The following is a 15432-nucleotide window of genomic DNA, read 5'->3' on the forward strand; positions in this document are numbered from 1 at the left end:
TGAGGATTTATTTTCAAGAATTTATGCATTTCTCAGAATTGCAAAATAATTGTTCTTCTAAGCATAAACATTTGGTCAAATGATAGATTGCTTTTTAATTTCAGGATTAAAAACTTGATCTGTACTTAGGTGTTTATAAAAACTAAATGAAGAACTTATTAAATGTAAATAATTCTGTGAGACAATAAAATTCTCATTTTAAATTATTTTCTCAACTGTCAAAATATCACTTTAGGTACCATGTAAACCTGAATTTGAGTATTCTTCGTATCACTGTTGGTGACCTTGAGTCATAGAATATTAAATTTTAAAAAATCAACTATGTTATCTTATGAAATACATATTCCATGTTCTCCACAAAAGCATTTTGCTATCATATACTATGTCAAAATAATTTCTACATGAGTCTTGTGGAAGCATTTGTCTTATTGGAAAAATCCAGTCAGGTTATAGTCAACAGGGAAAACTGTTCCTGGAAGAGTTATTGGAACTCTTTTCTTTCCCAGCACTTTCTACATATTAGTAAACCAACAAGTCTATATGCCTTCTCCAAATACAGATATCCTGGAATATAATATGCACTTATAATTAGTTCTTTAATTAAAAAAAAAAGTTGGTTATTTTATTTTATTTTATTTCTTTCTTTGAGAGAGAGAACACAAGTGGGGGGTGAGGAGAAGGAGAAGCAGGCTCCCCACTGAGCAAGGTGCTGAGGTGGGGCTCAATCCCAGGACCCCAGGATCGTGACCTGAGCTGGAGGGAGATGCTTAACCGACTGAGCCACCTAGGCGCCCCTGCTATGGTGATTTTAGAAACAGAACACTCGCCATAAGCAGGTTAGATTTCCGTACTGTGTAAGTTTGGAAATCCCTTTGTCTCAGCAGAAGAAAAGGGAAGGAAGTAGAAGTGTGTGTAATCTGTGGATGGGTTCCTTCTGCATTCTAAAGATCCGTTGCTAGATCAGAAGAAAGAAGGACAGCAGTGCACAGCAGAGTTTAGAAAAGATAAAGACAGACTACTAAAGTCTAGCATTAGATCTTACGTAATAGGATCCTGTAGCTATTTAAAAAAGAAAAAAATAGTAAGAGAATACTTTCATGCAGCAAAACAGTTTTTGATGAGTGACTCTCAAAGCCTCGTATCTAGTAATTTGATTTACCATGTAAGTATGGTCACTCTATTGATATATGTAAATCTGACTGCTTTCTAATTGTCCTGAATGAGTATTAAGAATCATTTGCTAGATTGTGGTTGGGAGTAAAAAGCACAAAACACTTTTCTCATTTTATAATGAATGAAAATGTCAAAACTGAAATCATTACTTATGATACTCCCTCAAATCCAGTTTCCTCTGAAAAATGGAATGTGGTAACACCTCCTTCTCCTCTCAATTTCATCATCTCTCAAGAAGTAGCTAACAATAGCATCAGTCCATATCCAGTGAACAGGATGCAACTTTTTAAACACATTCTAACTTTATTATTTATTTTGGGACAATTGCAGAGAGATATTTTCAACTTAATGAAAAATGGATATTTCAATATTGGTGTTCAAATTTAAAAGAAGAAACTTTTCCACTTTTATTCCTTATGACATTTTAGGTCAGTTAAAGGAAAATAGGTCGCACAATAAGGATACACATCTAATATAATAAAAGTTATCAGGTTTACGTTTTATATAAATGGTAAGCACTATGAAATTTTATAAATGTCCATAAAGTTAGAAACTTACATTTAAAAGAGTAACAATTAAAACCAATATAAAAGATCCACAATTCTACATAATAAAATTGCTATTTATACAATGTATGGCCATGGATATTGAATTATATTTGCAAAATAATCAAATGAAAGACTAGATGCAGCAAATGCTTACGTTCCAAGTAAAAGTGACATGATATTTAACAAGGTCAACTTCAGAAATTAAAGGAAACTTTAGAATGAAGCAAATTATGCAGCGAACTTATCCTAGAAGAAACAATCCTGATTCACTTTCTTTCAGTGATTTTCTGACAAATTATTTACTTTAAAGGTTGACAATTTGGGGAAGGGAAAATAGGCTAATTGCTCATGGGTGAAGATACATGCATAATTAGTTGGACCATAGAAAATCTTTTATCATAATTTCAGATTAGCCTTGTAAATTTGCAGGGCATAAAAGGAAATATCATAAAACAACAACATTAAAACATCCAAGACAAACTTATGGCTATAATGAAAGAAAACCCAGCAGCATTCAGCTGCCATGACTGGCTTCCATTTTCGCCTTTATTCGCTTCACAGCATTTATCTGCGTGACGGAAATTGTTTTTGAAAATAGAATAAGAATAAAATAATTAAGGAAGAAAAGAGTAGGGTTACAAACATGAAAATAAAGAAAAAGAAAAAAAAGTGACAGTAGGAAAGAAAAAAAAAGAGAAAATAATTAATGCAAGATTTACACAAAGCCATTACAAATTACCTACAAAAAAATTACTTTGATACAAGACAAAGAATGGCTAAAATCTGTACAGAACATTACGAAATAGTTGTCACATTAAATCATAACTGAGCCTCAATATTAATACTCAGTATTAATTAATGTTTATTTCACATAAATCAGACAGTAGTTCTGTCATTGATTCTTTAAATGTAAGCATCTTAATTATTCTCGAATGAAGATACATCTTATAAGCGAGAAGGCACCTGCCATTTCACTGTGCTACTGGTAAATTCACTTTGCTACTGTAAATATAAGCTCATCATATTCTGCAATGTTTACTGATAGTACTTTTCGCTGCCATCATATCTTAGAAGAAATATTTGATAAAAGTAGTTATATTTTTAATAGTGAATAAGCTACCAAGAAATATCAGTGAAAATTACCTATTCACACAATGAAAATTTGCCATAAGAATAGAAGAAGCAAGGAGCCCTGTCTGACCAAAGACAAACTCTAGACATATGTCATTGTACCTCTTTAAAAAATAACTTTGAGAACAAAAGAACATGAAAATATAGGTTTACTTTTTCATTATGTGCTAAATTCAAAGAAATACTGTTTTGGGTGTAGTATTAACATTTAGCTTTGACTGAGATTTCCAGATAGTTAAAATGAAGTTCTTTCCAATTAACTGAACTTCAATTTCACTGTTGTTTTAGAACTTCTCTTATTCATATTCTGAACAGATCATAAATTTAACTTTAAGAAGACATTTTAGTATTTGCCATGCAATTGAAAATGTTGTTTTCTTTGTTTATGTCGAGTTATTCAAAACTGTAAGGGTATGCTAGTATTGCTCGGAACTAGATGGAGTGATATCAAAATTATTTTACTCTACATTCATTAGAAATATAATCAAAACAACCATGAAAATACAAAAGGAAAAAAATCTGAAAATTTTTAACAACATATTTAGTGGTGGTGATTTATATAATTTCTTTTTTAGCTTCTTAAATTTGAGGAACTCTTATAGATGTATTACGTGCTTGAATTCAGATGGTAGAATTGTTTTATCATCAGATCTTAACAATGTATGAATGCAATTATTTGTCACCAAATTATATTAATAGTGTTAAAATTAGACATGTGTTCAATTCATTGTAACAAAAGCAGAAAAAGGAAGCAATTACTAAAAGAAAAAAAAAGACCCCTTTTTGTTGTTGTTGTTGTTAAAACAAACAGTATTAAACCTGTCATAAACCAAAAGAATAGTGGGAAATGTTTTTCAAAATAAATTTATTTATCACCAAGGATTGTTTAAAACATTAGATTATATTCAATCCACCAAAGTAGTAGTATTTTTAGCCATAGAGATTACAGAACGAATCCATAAATGTCATTTTATCAGACTCTCATTCCATAGATTTGTAATCATTTTATAAGAATTAATTTGTCATAACTATTCAATATTCTCACTGTTTATAAATAAAATGAGATGGCATTATGCTGTATGAATATTCCAAAAGGGAACAGGATTGTGATTTTTGCACTCTAGTTCTATGTAATTCAAGAAACACATCTTTCAAAGTAAACACATGTTTAATAAGTGGAAATGAGAAAATATTATTCATCACAAAGTACCTTTTAAATTAGAATAATAAACTATGGAGAAGTGTGGTATCCACTAATATACATACGTAGAAAAGCCATTATTGTCAATGTAACATATTATATATGAATGTAAGGTGAGCATATTGTTAAAAAAATAGTTCTTCAGTCCAACAAATACATGTACTCTATATTTAGCCTGTTGCTTACAAAAAGTTAAATATATTGAATGCACATAAGCAATGACTTTTTAGATTCAAAAGTCTATAAACTTATTTAGACAGTTTACAACGCATGCTACCAAAAATGAATTAAAACTAAATCAACTTCTAAAGTTCACATCTTCTAAAACTGGAATAAAAAGACTTAAGGTCTGCTAGTTTATTATTGATAACTTATTTCAGATATGAGTTTGAATTTATAATATTTACTTTAAAATGGAATAAGAAATCATACAGCTACCAGGGTAATTTTGATGAAGGCATATGCAGATAATTTTCCTTATTTTACCAATACATAATTTTAACTCTGTAGGATATTGTGGGCGTAAAGGCTCCCAAATTCACCATCACCCATTACAGCCTTTAAAATTGCCCCCCAAAACCTTCTAGAGCTAAGCTGAACGATTCTTAAACTATAAAGGCATGTCATTAATGTGGCTTTCCACGAAGAAAGCCATCAGCTGCACAGTTTAGAGGGGGAGGAATTCTTTCTCCTACCTTCTCAGATAGCTTGTTCTGACTTCTTGACTGCATGATCTGCCTCATCAGCTGTGAAACACACTCCAGCATTTTTCATCCTAAAGTCCTTCTGACACTGATTCTTTTTTTTTTTTAATCTCTGCTCGCCTTCATAGCAAACCTTCTTAAAAGCATTAAATAAACATGGAGTCTAAACCTCCTAAGCTCACATAAAATCCTCAGCTCACTCCTACCTAATTTCTCTCATAGCCACTTCAGCAAAGTTGTATGTATGAAGGACACTTCACATCTCTTTCGATTAAGTTCCGTTGACCTCTTGGCAGCATCTCAAGTGGCAAATGCGATTTATAGCTTTTCTTCTTGAAAGATGACTCTCCCTTAACTTCCAAGATACTATAGTCTTCTGTTTTTCCAGGAACTCTACAACATCTTAATCTCATGGGGGGTGGGAGGTTGCTGTGGTTTTCTCTTCCCATATAATAGTTCCTTGGGACTCGGTTCTTTATCCTCTACTCAGTTACCCAAAAAGTACTCCTTGAACATCTATGCTGTGCCAGGCACGCTTCTAGGTACCAGGGAGACATCTATGAGTATTTCAGACTCTTTTTCATGGAGCTTGGGCATTACTCATTGTGTAATTTTATCCTCACCCAGGCTTAAGATACCATTCACCTGTTAATGTTAACATCATAATGTATGTTTCCAATCTATGACATCTTCTCATCTTTATATGCACACATATAACTACTACTTGACATTTCAAACTTAAGGATCACCAAACCGATCTTATGTTTGATCCTATTCTGCAAATCCTGCTCCTCAAATTCTTCATCCTGAGAGATGATGCCAAGAGTGTTCCAACTATCCAAGCAAGAAACTCAAAAGTCATCAATATCTACTTAATTCAATCTGTTACACATGTAAGGTTAACCTACATCTACATTGTGTCCAGAATTTATTCACGGTTTTCTCTTTCTACTGCTATCACTTTTTTTCAAGTGTCCCTGTTCATCCATCTCTTCCTTTTACACATATGAGCAAGATTAATCTGTCTGTAATGCCTATCTATTCATATAACGTCCCTGCTTCAAATGATTTCTTATTGCCTCTACGACCTCTTTTAAGATCGTTTATGTAATTTTCAGAAGACCTTGGATTATCTGGGTTGTAGATCCCTCTTTATCCTTATTTTTGTTCATACACCTCCAGGTTCTCTTCAGCCATGTTTTATCTAGTTCCTAAAGCAGATCAATTTTTTTTTTTTTTCTCTCTCTCTCAGAGGCTTCTTCTATATACAAACTTTCCCTAGAAGACTCATTTCCTTTAACTTTGTTTTGGAAAGGCACTTTCTAAAGGAACCCTTCCCTAACCCCTACCTCTCACCACAAGTTAGGTACAAGTACCAAACCCCTTCATGGCAGCATACAGCCCCAGCATATCTCTTAGTTGTAATTATTTGGTGGTTATTCTAACCCTAGGTTTTATGTCTACCTTCCCTACTTGATTGTAAGGTCTCTGAGGGCAGGGGCCAGTTCTGTACTTTTCACAGGTCATTCCTCTGTGCCCATTTCTGTCATTCTCACAAAGCAAGACCTCAATAAATACCTAGAACAAACGAATGAATCCTAACATAGCAGAACCAGAAGAAACTAGCTTAGAGATAAGAAAATGCATATCAAGAAAAATTAATTAACAAAAGCAAGGCTGAAACTATAAACCATAATTCTTTCCACTTGTCTTCTAGGTACTGCCCACAATCTGATTCTGAAATTCAAACAAAATACGTTTTTATGGTAAATGTATCATAATATATCTTAGATATGTTTGTGCCTGTATATGTATATATGTGTGTATGTATGTATATGTATGTATAAATGTATATACATATATTCTTATTTACTTTTTACCCTTTTATCCATACTTATTTTTGGTTTTTATTAACAATGATTTTTTTAAAGATTTTTTAAAGATTTATTTATTAGAGAGAGAGAGAGAGCACAAGCAGGGGGAGCAGCAGAGGGAGAGGGAGAAGCAGACTCCCCACTGAGCAGGGAGCTCGATGCGGGGCTCAATCCCAGGACCCCGGGATCATGACCTGAGCTGAAGGCAGACGCTCAACTGACTGAGCCACCTTAACAATGATTTTTTATAAAACTAGCAGGGACTCTGGAAGTATAACATAAAGTAATCTGCCTAAAGTCTATTTTTTTCACAATTTGTTTGTTACCTATAAAATGTTATTAAAATGTTGTCTTCCAACCTCATACAACATTAATTTTTATCTTGATAAAAATAATTATTTTCTCCAAACATACAAGCTAAATTAAAGATTGAGGAAAATGGAGTACACTGTTGAAATCCTCCTTTGAAGATTCTGACTCAGATTTAGAATCATATTTATATCATGTTGCTGGTATCTGTATAGAGGATAATTACTACAAAAATAAAACATTATAATTGTAGAGGTAGTTACTGGTGTTTCAAACTCACAGAGGCAATGAACTTGATAGTATATTCAACCATATTCTTAGGTGTATCATCTTATAAGATTATTGGATTTGTCATATGACTAAAGTATCTCTGACCTTGAACAGATCCCTTAACCTTCCAAATTTACATCTGTAAAATGAGTATAACTCTTCCTTGTTCAATTCAGATTCAGAGATACATAAATGAGATAATGAGATAATAAATGCAAAAGTACTTTGTAAATTTTTAAAAATTCCATTACAACATATCAATATTAGTTCTAGATGTTCCCAACTTCCTAATTTCAAATTATAATTGGAAGCACTTATTAATATTAGCAATATAAAGTCAAATATCAATGACTTTTAAACGATATAACCAATAGTAATTATTTTTTAATAGAAAGATTCACTGTATAAAGATGCTTTCAATTTGGAAAAAAAGATGTTCTATATCACAAACTCACAATAATGAGATTGATATCTATCTGAAGTTACAAGAGGGTTAAAGAACATGACTGAACTAACACATTTTATTTTTTCCCAGTCTCAACAGTGTTATGTAACAATACTGACACTGTAATATAATATGACTTCAATAAGCCATGCTTATCAATATGCTGCCCCCATCTCTACATATATATATATGAAGAGTATATGTATATTACATATATTCATACATGTATGTATAAGATTTACCAGTAAATGTTACATATTATATTTAAAGGAATGGTAGATGTTAAAGTATGACCCATGTGATAACTCATAGAGTTAAATATGACTATGAATCAGGACAAATTCTTGCATCTTTACCTCTATAACATGTATCTGAAAAAAATTTAATATCTCTCCTGTGGACTTTGATACAATCACTAGCATATAATGATGCAAGCACTGTTACTAATAAAGGTAGAATTCACCAGTGCGCTTGAATACTGATGTTGAGTGTCCTGCAACATTGTGAGCCTCCTTGAAATCCTAGTTATAATTTTTTCTGGGCTACATCTGTGGTTGTTTCTGACTCACTGTGTGATTGATTCTACCTTTCCAAAATCAACTGGTTTGATCAGTCATGGATGGGCTCATCATTATCTTTGACCGCATTTTTCCAAAAGTGAAGGACCAGCCTCCATGTGTTTGGTAGAGAAGTCTTCTTTGCGAAAGATTTTCTGGTTTCAACAGAAATTTTTCACGTTGATTTTTGACACTTCACTTTTACCTTCCATCCCCTCCCTCTGTTCATTCTCTCCCCATCGCTTCAATCACCAAAGTTGTCAGAGTGTATTTACAAGTTAACTGATACCCCATGGCAAGAACAATTTGAGAAATCTTGAGTAAGACATGTCATGATAATCACAATTAGAACTCAGAATTTACAATTCCTTCTATAAAATTATGTTTTTCAATATTAAGAAAAAATCCAGAGGAGTTATAAAAAGATGATTATCATATTTATTGCCAGCCTGAGAAAGCAGATAGTTTTGCTTACCTTTAATAATGTTCGGCTTTGGTGGCATGCTGAACTCATAGACTGTTGGTTCCGAATATCCCAATCTATTGGCAGCTGTAATTTGAACTTCATACCCCATTGTCCACTGTAGATGCTCCAAAATAATGTGGTCTTTATTTCCCTGCACTTTTTTCTCTAGCCACTGATCTTCTTTATCTTTCTGTAGAGGCAATCAAATATATTTTGTAAATACACTGAAGTTGGGATTTTTAAAAAATATAATTTATCTTCAGGTAGAAAAAGTGTTTTTATTAACTTCAAGAAAGGATATTTTATCATCTACAGGGATAAAGAAAGTTGCTTTATCAATGAAGTCATTTCTAAGAATTTTCCATAAAAATGTAATGTTTTTTAAATTTTAGCCAAAGAATGATTTCATAATTAATTTTTGATAATTCAGTGGCTGATAATTCACCTTCATTAAGAATTTATTTTTATTTCACAGATATCATTTCACTGTTTGGCCATTTTTTGATTATTAATAGTCATGTGGACAGAAAAAATGAAACATAATTTACAGAAAAAGCTTAGTATGTCCATTAAAATAATTGCCAGAGACTATTGTTTAAGGTTTGGGGTGGGGGGACAGGGAGATAAAATGTCTTGCAAATAGAGGTTGGGTATTTTTTACAGATTTAAATTACCATGAGTATTTTTATTACTCTGATGTTTTAGACTCATAATAAAACAACACATAAGAAAAAATATTACTTGTTAAAAATGTTATTAGCATCCGAAAATAAAATGTGTTATGCTATCCTTGAACATCTACACTTAAATCCTGATTCTCTTTCTAAAAGAAATGCTTTAGATCACATATTTGAATTAACTTTTATTTGAAAAATATACTATGATTACAATTAACACAGAAAAATAAATTTATACAACTTAATGACTCAAACTATCCTAAACAATGTGAACATTTGGCTGTGCCATATTAACCATTTAAACACTGGTGCGTTCCTTAACCTCTTTGCCTCATTTCTCTCATCTCTATTACAGAAATGATAGTAACAGCTGCATCTGTCAGCTTTTATGAGGGAGCAATGAGGAAAACCAAGTACTTTGGGTAGTCCAGGGCCTTAGGAATCACAAGCACTTAACAAATGACAACCATTATTAAGGAGAGCCTATTTTCATAATAACTATATGAAAATAAAATATTTTTTCTGGAATGATATATTTAATAAATTATCACTGCAATTTCAAATCTCAATTTCCCAGAGATATAATTATAAGTAAATTAGAGTCTGGCGAGATAGATTGATAGATAGATGACAGACAGATCAATCTTTTTTAACCTCAGAGCTCAGCCCAGTATTACCTTATGTTGAGTCAATATTTTACAATGTTTCTTTGACTATAAAGCATAACAATGTTTTCAGCATTTATGGTGAAAATTTAGGATTTATTCTCTGAGATTAAATTATGGATGTTAAATGCATGATCGCATTAAATTGATGATACTACAAACATGAAGTGTCCATTAAAAGGAGACAAGAAGACATTACTGTTTTGATACCATACTATTACTCTATTTTCCTACTTAATTATTTTTGGTTACATAGAATTTTTATTACAGAGGTATCAGTTAGCCTGTTTTGATATTTCATCTAAAACTAAAACATATTAGCACCCTTAATGCTACGAAGCCATGGGTTTTGGTAAAGCACTTAAAGTTATCATATAAACAAGAGATATTTCCTTTGCTTTTTGAACTTATAAATGGATTAAGTTTATAAATTGTTGTCCAGTACTATTTAAGGTATTATGAGGTGTCCTGAAGAGGCCATTGGAAAACTGAATAGTTTGGGCCAGAATGCTTGTAACTTGTCTACAGCATTAAATGATTATTAAGTCTAAGAAAGGAAGTGAGGAGCACTTTTGAAATGTTTGGGACAGCTGTTCGGAACAGCCATGATTTTCCCAACACCTTCCTTCATCATCGATTCATCCATCAATTATCCATTCCACCTTTATTGGGTAGAGGGGCTGTTCTAGAACTCTGAACACAACAGTGAACAGGACATGTACAATACGCTCATCTTGGAGTTTACACCAGCCCGGAAGAAAGACATGAGCTCTTTGAAAAATGAAGAATGCTCTGGGAGCATAAAACAGGGAAACTTAGGAGAGTCCGGGGCCTCAGAAGGTCTCCCTGGGGAAGTGATGTCACCCTCATTGGAAATAATAAACTCCAGTGCCATTTTTCATTTTTCCTAACCTAGTTAATGAAAAAGTGTGATTCTTTCACAGAGGTTTAGATCCAAAAGTAAGCACAATGATTGAAAATCTCAGAAAGGTGTACCAACACTGGGAGACAGAAAGATACACACTACAGGCTTATTGTTTTCAGTAAATGTAACAACACTGTAGGTATTGACCAAAAAAATAAAGCTTAAAAATATTTACTCAAAAACAATCTTAGATGATATATTACATGTATATATGTATATGTATGTATATATGTAGATTTTATTGTGTCTTTATCTGTATATGTGTTTAGGCACATACACACATATATAGACACAATATATACACATATACAGACACAATAAAATCTATATAACATAAATATCTGATATGTTCTATACTGTGTATACACATATGCCCATCTGTGGGAGGGGGTAGAAGGAGGAGAACTGAAAGGTTAGATAAAGACAAAGGGTACATGAAGCACTAAAGAGTTGCCCCTATGGCCTTCCTTTTATCCCAATAATTCCAGAAGTCCTAAGCAACTGTGAAGTGCTTGGTGAGAATGAATACCTTGGTGAAAATCCAGAGTTCAGTTTTGCTTTGGATCTGAGTGGAGATATGGGCGAAAGAGCCAGAAAATGAACCAACAGCTGAGATCTGGATTACCCCAGGACAAAATTTATTCTTCAGAGTGATGGAGAGACTTCATGTCCTTCACATAATCCTCCAAAAATACTATTTCTGGGAACTGAGCATTTGAAGGGAAACTTCCTGACAAGCACAAGACATGTAGATAGTCTCTTCTGAATTACCCATCATTTAACTCTTAATTGTTGAAGCTCTTAACATGATAAATTAAAAGCCCCTCCATCATTTTAGATAGTTGGACTGATGGCATAAGGAACCAAAGGGAGTTCTAATATTTCCCCCCATTTAGTCAATTTCCATTCGACATTAGACAAGGAGGCTTTTTAATCCCTTAATTGCTATTCCTAGGGAATAGGAAAAAAAATTAAAGTGGGTGTTACCAAATACTCCCCTAGGTATCAAAATCTCAATTATGCATCTGCAGAGTGCCTAATTTACAGAATTTGAATGCCTAGGGAATGATTTAAGATAATCTAGTTGCAAAATGTTCCCCTAGGTAACTTAATGAGATGATTTGCTGAATAGGGCTATTATTAATAAGCCAATTAAATGTTGAAGGGCAGCTACTAAAAGAAAAATGGCCATTTTGCTTTGATATAGCTTCTCTTAAGCAATCCTTTTTCTCAGAAAATAGATAGCAGGGCCAAATGACAGTTAAGAGGCTCTCCTTAACAGTTATTTTAAAATCATAATACCAGCATATGGGGAAATATTTGCTATCATCGTATAGGGAGGAGAGCTGAGAAGAGATGAAAGGAGTGTTGGTTTTCTTATTTGTAGAGGACTCCCTGACTGCTTTTATTTATAAGAAGTAATTCACTAATCCTTTTTGAAGTCTCAGGGAATATATGTTCAACATCATCTTAAATGAAAACAGAATCAACAGAGGACAATAGAGGAGGTGAGCTTGTTCTTTCACTAGATGAATTTTAAGGTCCTCATGACTCCCCTGTGTTATGCTTTAAGATTTTGCATTGCCATGTAAGGCGGTTTCTGGTTCCTAGATTTCCTGGTAGCATGGTTCAGGTATTCACTACTTGTATGACCTTACAAAAGGCCCCAGAATTCTCTACAGCTCCATTTATTACTCTGAATATCAGAGAGGTGATTTAGCAATCACACACACACACACACACTCTCACACACACACTCAAACACTCCACTGTGATATCAAAAGATGTAAGATTTGGAGGATTTTAGTAAAGTTTCAAATTCTAATTTCTTTCTTTTTAATTGAAGTATAGTTGTCTCAAATTCTGATTTCTTTTTTTCTATTATCATAACTGATTCAAATTGCCTTTGTTCCATATCCTGAGGCTTGGCAAAATTTTGTAAACTGGATCCTACTTAATCTATTCCTAGTCTCCATCACTCACATATCTCTTTAGGGAAAACTAAAATCTAATTTTTCCTATCCATCACCTTCTGTGTTCTCACAACCCATAAAAATTCACCCAGTACAAGTGTTCTTTCTCTTGCATTCATTATTTCTTAGATTTATTAATCTAATTATAGAATTATGTATAATTGCTCAACACAGACTCATTTATTCATTGATTCTTTGATGTATTTATTCATTCAGACAACAAATAGTATTTTTGAAGATATCAATACCAGAATGAATAAAACTCATCCTCTTCACTAGTGCAAAGAAAATTATCAGAAAGCTTAGGACTCTTTAATGTCCATAGTTATTATTTGAAAATGCTTCAAAACTTATACTGATGGCTTTAAATAAATTTCAGTGTACCCACCTAAACATAGGTAAATCAGAAAATAAGTTACTATTATTAATAATTAATTAGAAAATAAGTTATCTCAACAACAAGAACTCAATTTTACATATGTATTATTTTAAGACCCTTTTTAAAATTATCTTTTCTTTTCCTTTGGCCATTAAGATACAGCCTTCTAGACTCCAAATGGCTTAAGAAGGTCAATTAAGACTCAGAAACGTATGGTAGAGCACTGTTGCTAGTCCCTAAAGTACTTTCTTCACAATTGATTTTAAGCAGCTAATTTTTTTTTTTTAGTCCTTCTTAGCTCAGGAAATATTTAATGTGCCAACACTAAGTGATAGTTACGATCCCACAGCTATCATCAAATTAGGGAGAAAGCAGTGAAAAACTCGTGGAAGCGTGAAAAAGACTATTTATTAAATTATATAGAGTTACATTGGCTCTACAACACAAAGTAGATGTAAAATATTCTGTACATAAAATAATTTCTTTCATTTTTCCATATACATTATGAAATTAATACGCTTGTCTTTATTCTCCAAACACACGGTTTAATCCTACTGACTTATTGTTAGAGACATTAATTTTCACAAAGAATGCATAGAGACATCTAATTCTTTTACTACTCTAGTTCTGTTCTCATAAATTCTGTCTTCTTAATGTGTAACTGAACAAAGTCAGGTGCTCTATATGCATTTCCTGATCTATATTAAGTTACACATTCTCTATATTAGGATATGATTTGTCTTTCCTCATCCTGGTGAAATGTAGGTTTAATACTTAGATTCAATGTCTGCTAGCAATCAACACTCACGTAGGGAATATATTATCTCAATTCTGTTGTTCCTAGATTGTAAAACATTCAGTCTCATGCACATGGAGAGTTGAAAGATAGGGTCAAAGAAGCAATCAAGTTTAAAATCCTTATGATGTTGCTTACTTTCTGAATTCCCCTATTTCCTTTCCATAGAGGTTATACAATTAAAAAATGCATCACATATTGCTAAATAATTTTTCAAGTTATTCAATTGTACTTTATTCCACTATGGAATTCATGCAGTTTGAGCAACTAATAGATGAAGTGGCTTAGAATCACCAAAGAGAACAGATGATTTAAATCCCTTTTGAAATTGTAACTATTTCAATACAAGTACAAATATCAAAGCACAGACTGCCATAAAACAGCCGCCAAATCTTAAAATCCAAATTTTTATTTATTTTTACTTATTTTTTCCCAAGTTTGACTCTTTTATTATGTTCAGTTGGGCACTGTATAGTACATCCTTAGTTTTTGATGTAGTGTTCAATGATTCATTAGTTGCATATAACACTCAGTGCTTATCACAACACTTGTCCTCCTCATTACCCATCACCTGGCTACGCCATCCGAATTTTTAAATGTGAAGAACTAATCTGTTGAGAAAGAAAATGTGGAGAAAATTATTCCTTCCCAAGATATGCTCTTGTTTGACCACATTCATAGAATTTACATTGAATCATGGGATTTCCTATTAGCCCTGTAGAGCATGATGTTTGTAGGATGAAGAAGGCAGAGAAGCAAGGGAAAGAAAAAAGAATAAAAATATAGAGATTATTTCAATGTGTTGAAGTAGAAGGCATACCATAAACGATATGGTAAAGATAAAGTGGGTCAGAATGGCTGTACTTTGGACACACAGAGCTAGCCATCAGATGAGAGAGTCGAGGGGTTGGTATAATCTCCACAGGCAGATTTCAATTCAACACTTAGTGCTGCAAAACTGTTTCGATTTTAAAGTCTTATGTTCTGATATCTGTTCCCCATGCCCACCAAATCACCCACATTCTGTAAGGTTTAGTTTTCCCATTAAAAAGTGTTAAAAAGTATCTATTTTTTTTAGTATAGTTGACACACAATGTTACATTAGTTTCAGGTGTACAACATAGAGATTCAATAAGTTCATACATTATGCTATGCTCACCACCAGTGTAGCACCATCTTTCCAGATACATCACATCTCTATTACAATATCATTGACTATATTCCTAATGCTGTGTCTTTTATACCAGTGACTTATTCATTCCATAACTGTGTCTCCAACTCCCCTTCAAACCAATGTTTGATTAATGGTTTATATTTATATTTATAGGGTCCAAGAGGG

General features: G+C 32.8%; 1 protein-coding gene across 2 annotated transcripts in view; it reads right to left on the reverse strand.

The window, feature by feature from the left end:
* The window catches only part of NCAM2 (neural cell adhesion molecule 2), a 517778-nt gene that overhangs the window by 34485 nt on the left and 467861 nt on the right, over positions 1–15432 (reverse strand). Inside the window, exons 15-16 of one of the 2 annotated variants that reach the window (XM_032406279.1) lie at positions 8688–8868; positions 740–2289 (exon numbers count right to left, since the gene is read on the reverse strand). In XM_032406279.1, the coding sequence (XP_032262170.1) occupies positions 2183–2289; positions 8688–8868 (288 nt within the window). In that variant the 3' untranslated portion in view covers positions 740–2182. Of the gene's footprint in view, positions 1–739; positions 2290–8687; positions 8869–15432 lie in introns of those variants that run through there. The other variant, XM_032406278.1, reaches the window with a different exon arrangement.

Source organism: Phoca vitulina, unplaced genomic scaffold (assembly GCF_004348235.1).
Source record: "Phoca vitulina isolate PV1807 unplaced genomic scaffold, GSC_HSeal_1.0 scaffold8, whole genome shotgun sequence".
Lineage (NCBI taxonomy): Eukaryota > Metazoa > Chordata > Mammalia > Carnivora > Phocidae > Phoca > Phoca vitulina.